Source organism: Guillardia theta (assembly GCF_000315625.1).
Source record: "Guillardia theta CCMP2712 unplaced genomic scaffold GUITHscaffold_275, whole genome shotgun sequence".
Taxonomy (NCBI): domain Eukaryota; class Cryptophyceae; order Pyrenomonadales; family Geminigeraceae; genus Guillardia; species Guillardia theta.
Genome location: NW_005434401.1, coordinates 1 through 9796, shown reverse-complemented (window position 1 = coordinate 9796; position 9796 = coordinate 1). Strand labels below are relative to the sequence as shown.

Sequence of the window (9796 nt, the reverse complement as noted above, 5' to 3'; positions counted from 1 at the left end):
GGCAAGGGAGTAAGGTAAGGGTTGTTTGTGTGTTGGGGGAGGCGGCAGGGGGGGGATGGCGCTCAAGGAGGGGAGAGGGAGGGAAGGGGTGGGTGTTGCTTGCCAGTCAAGCAGGTACGGAGAGACTTCATATCCTTGACGCTCGGGAGCTCCTTCCCCTCTATGGCGAGGATCATCGTGATGACAGCCTCAGTCGCCTTGCCGATGTCATCCAGCTGGACCGCAGCTTGAGAGGTTGGAAGCTAGCAACAGACGCGCCTCACCTTCCCCTCCGAGCTGCGAGACTCGGACTTGTCGATGCCTGACACTCTGAAGCCACGACAGTCATGGCGGAGGAGGAGGAAGCGGAAGGGGAAGGGGGAAAGGAGGAGTACGAGGCGGGAGGAAAGGATTACGAGGAGGCGGAAGAGGACATAAGGAATAAGCAAGCGCAGCAGCAGCCAAGCAGCGAGTACAAGTACACGAAGTAGAAGCAGGGCGGAGGGGAGAATCGAGAAGCAAGAGGTGGGGGTAGTGATTGAGGAGGAGGAGCAGGAGCAGGAGCAGGAGCAGGAGCGCAAGGAGGGGCAGGACAGACTTGTTGAAGGTCTCTCGCTCGATCTTGGCTCGCTCTTGCAAGGAGAACTGGCGGCAGCCGCAGTCACGTGCCGCCACAGGAGCAGCTGCATGCTAACCTGCCCGAAGAGCGACTCCCCCTCATCCTCATCCCTCGTCACCTAGCAAGAGCACGTCATCGCTGGCCCTGAGGGCGACCCTCCTTCTCACTTTCGTCTCCAGCGATGCTGAAACCCAATCGCTCTGGTCGGAGGCGTCAACAATAGACAATCTCCTCCTCCTCCTCCTCCTCCTCCTCCTCCTCCTCCTCCTCCCCCTGTCTCCCCCTGCCTCCCCCTCCTCCCCTTCATCTCTCTCTCATCCCCTTCCCTTCTCCTCATCCTTCCCCTCCAGATCTCTCTCCTCCCTCACCATCCTCCCCTCCCCCTGCCACGTCCTCCTCTCCCCCCCTCTCCCCCGTTCCTCCCCTCGACCTCCTCCTCTCCATCCTCCCACCTCCTTCCGCAGCAGCGCAAGCGCCACATCCGAGACGAGGTCGGCCAGTCCTTCCTGCACGAGGGCTCAGGCAGCAGGAGCGTCTCAGCCTCCTGACCTCCGTCTCCGTGTCCGCCTCGTCCGCGATCCTGCTGATCGTTCCTGCCCCCAAGTCAGCGTCTTGGCAGGGGCACTGGACATGCTCGACCAAGGAGGGAGGAGGGGCCGCGAGTGTCGCAGTGCACGGCTACTTGGAGCTTGACCACGTTGATCTCTGAAGGAAGCATGGTGAGAGCAGGACAAGTCGAGGAGATGAGGCAGAAGCAGGAGCAGCAGCAGCAGGAGGAGGAGGAGGAGGGCAGGATCATAGGTCCGGGAGAAGGAGGAGAATGTGCAGCAGCAGCAGCAGCAGCAGCGGGGATCAAGGAGAGTCAACGAGCAGGACAGAACAGGCAGGGAGGGAGTGGAGGGAGAGGACTCAACCGGGTCCGGCAAACGCATCGAAGAGTCCCATCGTCACAGGCGTGAGGGGGGAGCGTCGCAAGGAGGCAGCGCTCTTGGTTGCAGAGGTAGCGGGACGCAGCGCAAGCCCGCAGCAAGCAGCCTGTGCTGGTGCGCATGCCGACAGCCCTGTCGGGCTCGGGAGGAAGGCAGCAGCAGATCTGACTGCGAGGAAGCAGCAGAGGAGGGGAAGGTGAGCACGCATCGAGAGACTGGAAAGAGACAAATCAGTCCGGAAAGCCAAGCACCTACCTTCTTCGAGCCATACCCTCGATTCCCTCCACCTAGTACCCTTAAATCCCCCTTTCTCCATAACCCAACTTCTCCTTCTACACATTCCCAACACTTCAACTTCTTCATCGTTATTGACTCATTTCTCCCAACAGCATAACATTGCTTAATCCCGTCACATACAATCTCTGCTCCTCTTCTCTTTCAGTCTATCTAGTCTCCTTCGCATCCTATTCCACCTGTCCTCGCATTCTTTACTCTTCTGGCAGCATTGCATTTTCCCTCCTCTCCTTGTAGTCCTGCTCTCTTCAAACTCTCCCAGTCTCCTCCTCATCCTCCTCCTCCTCCTCCTCCTCCTCCTCCTCCTCCTCTCTCCTCCTCCTCCCTCCTCCTCCTCCCTCCTCCTCCTCCTCCTCCTCCTCCTCCTCTCCTCTCCTCTCCTCTCCTCCTCTCTCCTCCGCCCCCCTTCCATCAGTTCTTCTTACAGCCCCAAATCACAATTTACACCACCCTACCCCACCCTTTACATGTCCTGATAACCCCACAACGAACCTGAACCCCACTGTCATTGAACAGACCTTGGACCCCTACAGTAAATTGACATATTTTTAATGGGGGAAGTACGGGTTATCAATTTATCACCCCACCCTCTGTCAAGCACTACCCACCCATGAAATTGTTTAGCTTGAATCCCAGAAGATTGACCGACGGGATCTTTATGAGACATGAGAGAGGGAGGAGAAGAACGTGAAGGGGAGGGGAAGAGGGAGGAGACAGGGAGGGGAAGATAGCGAGAGAGAGGAGGAGGAGACTGAGATATGAGGAGGACGTAGACAGAGGAAGACAAAGAGATGGGAAGAACCCTCAGAGAGAGAGAGAGGACGAAACCGAGATATGAAGGTAAGACTGAGGGGAGGAAGAAGGGAGAGGAGGGGGTAAACATGGACAAAAGGGAAGAAACATGAGGAGACGAGACAAGACGAACGAAGGATAGAAGGAAAGGGAGAGGGAGAAGGAGAGGGGAAGACAAGAGAGGAGTGAAACAGGGGGCACGAGAAGAGAGGATGGGAGTGCACATACAGAGAAGGGCCACCAATGAAAAGAATAAGTGAGTACCCATGTGATGGAAGAATAAAAGAGCAGAGAAAGACGAGAGGGAAAGATGGAAGCAAAGGGTAGAAGGATGAGAGAGGGAACGAAAGAGGAAGTAATGTGAGGGAAGAAAGAGCGGTGAGCTAGTGAAGACGGTGAAAAGTTAAAATCTGAGCAAACGAGACGTATAACATGATATCTAACTTTACAAATAAAATACTGCAACATAATCCTATGCCGAAACGAGTGAAAGGAAGCGAGAAATATGGACAAACAAGCTCAAACTCGACACCAGCTCTTGATGATTCCCACAACCCTCACCATCACAGCATGACATCTTGATCAAGCTATCGCTTCTCACATCCTGCCCTACAGCCTCATTGCAAGAAAGAAGCTCTGAGCACCAACACACTCCTTCCTGGGTCCGTTGACACCCAACCCGCCCTCAACCTGCCATAGCAGAGTTGACTGGCCAAGGGTCCGGGCCCTGCATGACAGGGTTGCTGCTGCGGCTGTCAAGCTCACTGGCGGGGACGGATGGTCGGCCGTTGGCCATATGAGCTGCCAGAAGCTTGTCAGCACTTCTCCTCCTGCTCCGATACTCGTCACCGAGCTGGTCCAGACGCTTCTGCCCCACGTCTGCTACTGCGCAGCTTTGAACCGGGTTGAGGTGCGTCTGAGGAGGGCTGCTCGCCATGTGATGAGCTGAAGAGGACAAGGAGGAGGAGCTGAGATGAGGGTGGACATAGATGAAGAAGCAGAGGGGAAGACCAGTGGAGGGAGAGACAGAGGGAGAGAGGTGGGGGGGGAACAGGTGAAGGGGGAGGAGGGGAAATGGGAGGCGGGAGGGACAGGGGAGGGGAGGGGACCTGAGACATGACGAGTGCGGTCTTTTGAAGTTGCTGTTGTATGATATAGCAACAAAGTGACGAGCAAGCTGTGTCTGTAAAGCATTCAGAGAGAGCAAGGGAGGCCACAACAACCCAGTACCTGCGACAAAGACTTGGTGTAGAATGCTACCTCATCGACCTGGCCATCATAAGAAGTCAATCAGTCTTGACGTTCACAACCATTCGGGCCGTCTTGAATGGCAGACAGCAAACAAAGAAGAGATGATGAAGAAAGCATCAACAACAAGAACTCACATCTGCATTCAAGAAGCGAGCTCCTCCTCCGACGGTGATGGTACAGGGCTGAGACGAACACAACGGAGCTCCTTGTCCCCGGAGGAGCTGCTTCTTACCCTCCCTGGTCCCGTTCATGTACAAGTGGACCCAAGATCCATCGACTGAGATGGCCACATGCCCCCAGACCTCAGTCGCAAGGGCTCGTTGAGATAGCAAGGGAGCAGGTAGGCCGGGCAACGAGAGGGATAGGTGCAGAAGTTCCGTGAGAGCAAGTTCAAACATCCCTCCGCACTGCATGGCAAGCACGTTCTGAGCCACTCCCTCTCCGCTCTGCAGAGGACGGACCCACAACTCCAGCGAGAAAGGAGCAGCGACAGGGGGAGGGATCGTGGGGCTGGGGGAGCAGGAAAAGCTGCTGGGAGGGTTAAACGAAAGCTGAAAGCAGGCGATTCCAGCCAGTCTGGCCGCTCCTGCAACCTCTTCTCCTGCTACTGTCACTGCACTGAGCGAGTACGGTACCCCTGTCACTGCTGCCACTCCTCCTGGCTGCAGCCCAAGTCTGTCGCACCTGTACGCTCCCGGCATGCAGCCTTCAGCCTGTGGAGCCGCGCATGCTGCTGTCTGGCTTACACCGGCATCATCAAGCCTCCACCATGCCCAGGGGCGATCTGCTCGTACTTGCCTCCCGTAGCTGTCCCACCATAGTCCACCCGCGATCTCGCCAGCCTCATTGAGGTCAGAGGGGGATCCTTCGTATTGAGCCGCAACATGGGAACAAGCAATGAACAGCCATGTGCTCAGCGTCTTCGTCGTCCCTCTCCTCCACAGCAGGAGAGACATTGCATGGTTCCTCCTCATCTTCTCTTCCATGGCATGCTCATCCCTCTCTCTATCCGTGCCATCTGCTACCTGCTGCTACCTGCTGCTGCCCGCTGCTACCTGCTGCTACCTTGCTTGCTACCTACTGCTCAGTGCGCGGCATATACTCAGGCTCGGTGACCGGCCCGGCCCGGCCCGGGCCGCGATCGAGTCATGATTGACTTCAGGATAGACTACCGGCTGTCTATCAGGGCCGACTCTAGCCTCATGACTGCTGCAAGTGCATGAATCTGCCCAGTGTCGATGGTGCCAGCCGTGCCAGTCAGATAGCGCGGCGAGTTAAGAAATCTGTCAGGCTTGTAAACCAAGACGAACCCGGCTTACCGTGGCGTTTCAAGGCGGCCATGTAGTGTCACTGCGGTGGGACGAAGAGGGACCTTCCTAGCCGTCTTGCTAAGGTCCTCTCAGGCTCGGTCTTGAGCAAAAACTGCCAGGCTTGTTGCAACTGAGGTCGATATCATGATTTCTGCGTGACTTTGGCACCTAGCATACAGTCTATCTCTCATGCAAATGGCATTCTTTTCTGAGTATTGAATCGGGCTGAAAAAGAAAGGCAAACCGGAGCAAACAAAGGAGGACGAGGATAAACCCTACAAACCCGCCTCAACAAAAGGAGGAGGCAGCACCACACGCCGTGCCCTTGAACTCAGAGGGACATCAGTGAAGGGAAGAAAGGCCTTCGGCGGGTGATGGGTGGCATAACTTGCGCGATCGGATCCGAAATCTTCACGGTTCCTGATCATGATGATCAGTCAGGGGTTGAGGCGGGCTCGGAGCCTCGGAGTGCCACCGTCAGCCCCGGGCCGATAAGCAGAAAGTGCTTATTTTTGACAAGACTCCTGTAAAATAAGAGAAAATTCGAGGTGGAAGAGGCGGACATGGCGGCGGCAACGACGGAATGGTAAGAGGGAGCGGCGATGGAGGGAGATGGCAAACAGCGACATGGCAGCAGGATCAAAGTGTGGAGGAAGGCAGCCATGAATGAATGGAGGATGTACGCGTCTAGTTTCAATGCTGAGAACAATGGAACGTTCAAGGCGAGTATAGGTTGTGTTAGATGAGAAAATGCAGATTCCTGTAGATTCAACGAGCAGACTGATATGTGAGCACATGCGAGAACAACGGAATGACTTTCGTTGTGAATGATATGATCGACGCGACACATTTGTAGCAAGTCAGCTACGTGATGTAGGAGAATGAGCGAAATCCCCTTAGATTGAAATTTTGTACCATCAGTACTTCACAACTGATCCCCTTCAAGAGAAAGGCCGTAGAACGAGTGGAAACTCTGCAGACACAGCATTGACAGAACATCTTGACTGATGTGGATGTTGTGATGCAGGTGGTACAAGAACAAGGAGGGAGAGAAGACCGGTCCCTTGCCCCTCGACCTTCTGGAAGCTCTCTGGCTCTCTGGCGAGATCGACGGGTTGACCTCCGTGTGGAAGGAAGGGATGGAGGATTATGCGAGCATCTCAGCTGTAGATGAGCTGAGATCCTACTTCCAATCCATCGCGGATGAAGAGGACGAGGAGGACGATGGGGAAGGAGCAGGCCCAGCGAACGAAGAACATATCGAGTACGTTCCTCCGACCTTGAATGAGATTCTTTTAGCTTGATCATAGTTGATGTATACGTGAGATCATTTCAGTTTGTTGAGAGTTGATGTACACGTGAGATTCTTTTAGTTTGGTGAGAGTTGAGACAAGTCAGATGGTTTTTGATTGTGTTCTTGAGTTCTGATGTATGATCTATGGATGCTGTTCAAAATTTGTCCTGCACTCTTTCTTGTTTGTTCATGGGCGTTGTCTCACCTGGTTTCAGAGTCGTCAAGTTCACCGGCAAGCAGCTTTGGGACATGCAGTGGGCGTCAACAACAACTCCGGAAGGCAAAACCTACTACGCCAACAAGTACACGTTCGAGAGCTCTTGGGAACCTCCCCAGACTCCTACGGTACAGGCAGCCTTGCCCTCCCTCCCTCCCTCGACTCCTCTTCCTCTCCTCCCCCCTCTCCTCCTCTCTCTCTTCCTCTCTCTCCTCCTCCTCTTCCCTCCTCTCTCGTGCCTTATTCCTCCTGCTTCTCTTGCATGTTGCGGACCTCTAGCTCTTTCCTTGTCGCTCAGCTCAGTTCCTTGTTCGTCTGCTTCCTGCCATGCCTGTGTTTGCCTTCACTCGAGCGTCGCTTGTGCCCCTGCATGGTGTGACGGCAAGGGCTGCAGACATTCGATGACGAGGAAGCGGCCAAGGTTCGAGCACCCTGGATGCTGTGCTGGACAGCAAAAGGTGAGATACAAATACATGGGGGGGATGGGGGTGTGGGAAGGGGAGGGGAGGGAAGTTGGATGATTGGAGAGGAAATGGGGGTCGAAGGAGTGAGGGATAGCGGGTTAGGGCGATGCATTGACCCGATGACGTCTAGGAGAGAAACTTTGGCTGAACACTGAGAACAAGGAGCAGCAGGTAAGAGTTTGAGGAGTGTAGAAACCTTTCAGGCCTTGATTCGACTTTGTCTGCCTCCCAGCCTCTCTGTCCCTTTGCCTTGGGCCCGGCCTTCATAGCAGCCGAGAAGTTCGAAGGGTCCAAGGTGCGAGAAGGGGAGGGTTGAGAGAGCTCTGATGTATCATCAGCCCGGATACTCGTTCAAGAAGGGAGACCAGGTTGAGGGCTGGACGATTCATGTGGATAGAACGATGATTTGATGGAGACAGGGAGTAGGATATTATGCCGATGAGAAGAATCAGGTCACTGCGGAGCCAGCGGCGGCGCAAGGGAAGGCGGAAACGAACGATGCGAAGAAGAAGAAGAAGAAGAAGAACAAGCCTCGATGGAAGAAGATCAAGGACAACACCTACGTGTATGTGCAGGTATGACCCTCCTCCTTCTCTTCTTCCACACTACTCCTCCTCCTCCTCCACCACCAACCCTTCCCGCTCATTTTTTGTCTCAACTTGTCTCCGAGTCTCTATGCCTCTCTGGGCTCAGCTCAGCTTAACCATGTCTGATGTCCCGCAGGGCCTGCCAGTTGACACGACCATGGAGGAAGTTGCGACTTTCTTCAGGCATCTTCAAGTGCGAGGGGCAGCTTGTCCTGATGTCTCCGCAGCAAGTTCGGCGTCCTCAAACCGAGTGAGGAGGACGGCAAGACCCCCAAGATCAAACTCTACAGGTGATGCAGCTCGTGACGTATCCTCCAACTGCGATGACAGGCATGTCAGGGATGAGGACGGCAATCTGAAGGGAGACGCCCGAATCGCCTTCCTCAAAGCTGCTTCCATCCCCCTGGTGAGAGTTCATTCAGTTTCCTTGCCCCTCCTTCCCTTCCCTACCTCTTTCTCTTCCTCTTGCTCGCCCCAACCCGCCTCCCTCCCTTCAAGGACTTGCGTCTCTCCCTAGCTGGACCCCCAAGGCACTCGAGTCGTCCGCCTGAGTTTGTCTCGAAGGTGTTGCAGATCGCCGATGGGTCGAACTTTCGAGATGACAAGTACCCGCTGAAAGTTCAACCGGCTCAATTTCAGATGAAGGGACAGCAGGTCTGGATTCCTGTTCCCCTCCCTGTCCCTGTCCCTGTCCCTGACTCTGTCTTTCTTTCTGTCTGTCTGTCTGTCTGTCTGTCTGTCTCCTCTCGTTTGCATTTTCTCCTGTTGAGACCAAATTGCTACAGTATGTTGAGAAAGAGAAGATGTCCGAAGAAGCCAAGAAAGAGCGGCAGAAGCGTATTCAGGCCATTAAGAAGCAGGTGGATCTAGGTGATGTGCATGTTTGCTTGTTGTCATTCAGATCCCAGGAAAGAGCTCTTGATTGGGGAGCCGACGAAGGAATTGACGATGGGAGAGGATTGAGGATCGTGATTTTGAAAGTAATCTGCTGCTCTTCCTCTCTTCTCCTCCTTGCTCTCCTCCTGCCTTGTCTACTCCATTCACTCTCCCTCCTCTCTCCGAATATGATCCCTACACTGCTCTGCTCCTCTCTTGGCTCAATCCTCTACCTTCCCTCCTGTTCAGTCACGATCATCTCAACTGACTCCTCGCTCTCAGAACATGTTCACCGTGGAAGAAATGAAAGTAGACGCAGAAGCAGCCATCACCCTCCAGGTGCAGTCGGGGGATGAGGGGAAGAGAAGGCGAGGATGATGGGGAAAGAATTGGGACTAAGGAGAGGAGGAAGAGGAGCAGGAGCAGGAGCAGGAGCAGGATGATGATGATGATGATGATGATGATGATGATGAGGAGGAGGAGGATGAGGAGGATGAGGAGGATGAGGAGATCTTATCACATGTTCAGTTTGAAGTGGAGATGGAGGCTCGGAAGTTCGGCGAAGTTGAGAAGGTGAGTGATTGTGCACTTTGGTCTTCGTTCACCCCAGAGTCTTCAAGTACCTTGGAGAACTTGAACTCACGTGTCAAACTGTCGATTTTGATGTCGAGTGCTTGTGTTTGTGTTTTGTTGCTGGTTGTCGAGCTTGTCTGTGCGCTTTCCTCTTCCTCTCTGTCCTCTCTCGCGTCAGTCAGCTGGGCTGTAGGTGACTATCTTTGATCGGAACCCCGAGGGAGTGGTGGCGATCAAGTTCAAACAAGCGACGTCAGCCGAGGTGAGGGCAGGAGGAGAGCGCGAGAGGAGATTGGAGGGGAGGGGAGGAGAGGGGGAGGGGAATCGTAGCGGACTGTGAAGCAAAGGGAGAGGGAGAGTAAGGATGAATGCTGGGTATGTTGGAAGGAGTGATGGAGGGAGCAGGGAAGAAAAGGATGGGGAACGGGTAGGTTGGTGGGCTGAGGGGATGAGAGAGGTTGGGAAGAAGGGGAGGAGATTATACCCAGAGATTGACGGGGCGGCAGGAGTGTATCGAGATCTTCAACGGCAGATTCTTCGGGGGACGTAAATTGACCTGCGAATTTTGGTAGGAGGACAAAGGGAAGGGGAAGAGGAAGAGAAAGGAGGGA

At 54.5% G+C, this 9796-nt stretch overlaps 3 protein-coding genes across 3 annotated transcripts in view; 1 reads left to right on the top strand and 2 right to left on the bottom strand.

Moving 5' to 3' along the window:
• Positions 1–1744, bottom strand: part of GUITHDRAFT_166825 (hypothetical protein) — a gene marked incomplete at its 3' end in the record, with an annotated part of 2360 nt that extends 616 nt beyond the window's left edge. Inside the window, exons 1-9 of the mRNA XM_005818703.1 lie at positions 1513–1744; positions 1238–1303; positions 1148–1191; positions 1051–1104; positions 766–798; positions 675–716; positions 578–624; positions 264–309; positions 127–215 (exon numbers count right to left, since the gene is read on the bottom strand). Coding sequence (XP_005818760.1) covers positions 127–215; positions 264–309; positions 578–624; positions 675–716; positions 766–798; positions 1051–1104; positions 1148–1191; positions 1238–1303; positions 1513–1735 — 644 coding nt within the window. The 5' untranslated portion in view covers positions 1736–1744. The remainder of the gene's footprint in view (positions 1–126; positions 216–263; positions 310–577; positions 625–674; positions 717–765; positions 799–1050; positions 1105–1147; positions 1192–1237; positions 1304–1512) is intronic.
• A 1554-nt stretch (positions 1745–3298) lies between these two features.
• Positions 3299–4820, bottom strand: GUITHDRAFT_149070 (hypothetical protein; the record flags this gene model as incomplete). Its single annotated transcript, XM_005818702.1, has 4 exons — positions 3299–3539; positions 3723–3796; positions 3844–3882; positions 3999–4820. The coding sequence occupies 4 exons, from the start codon at positions 4818–4820 to the stop codon at positions 3299–3301; spliced, it is 1176 nt and encodes a 391-aa protein (XP_005818759.1).
• A 917-nt stretch (positions 4821–5737) lies between these two features.
• On the top strand, positions 5738–9753 carry GUITHDRAFT_149069 (hypothetical protein; the record flags this gene model as incomplete). The annotated part of the gene is made up of 17 exons (XM_005818701.1): positions 5738–5760; positions 6202–6438; positions 6684–6813; positions 7080–7143; positions 7280–7320; positions 7382–7444; positions 7488–7517; positions 7569–7724; positions 7873–7929; positions 7968–8026; positions 8076–8142; positions 8310–8390; positions 8522–8596; positions 8645–8716; positions 8895–8951; positions 9379–9447; positions 9692–9753. Coding segments are annotated over 17 exons (1343 nt in total), but the record flags the coding sequence as incomplete, so codon positions are not given.
• Between the last annotated feature and the right edge of the window lie 43 nt (positions 9754–9796).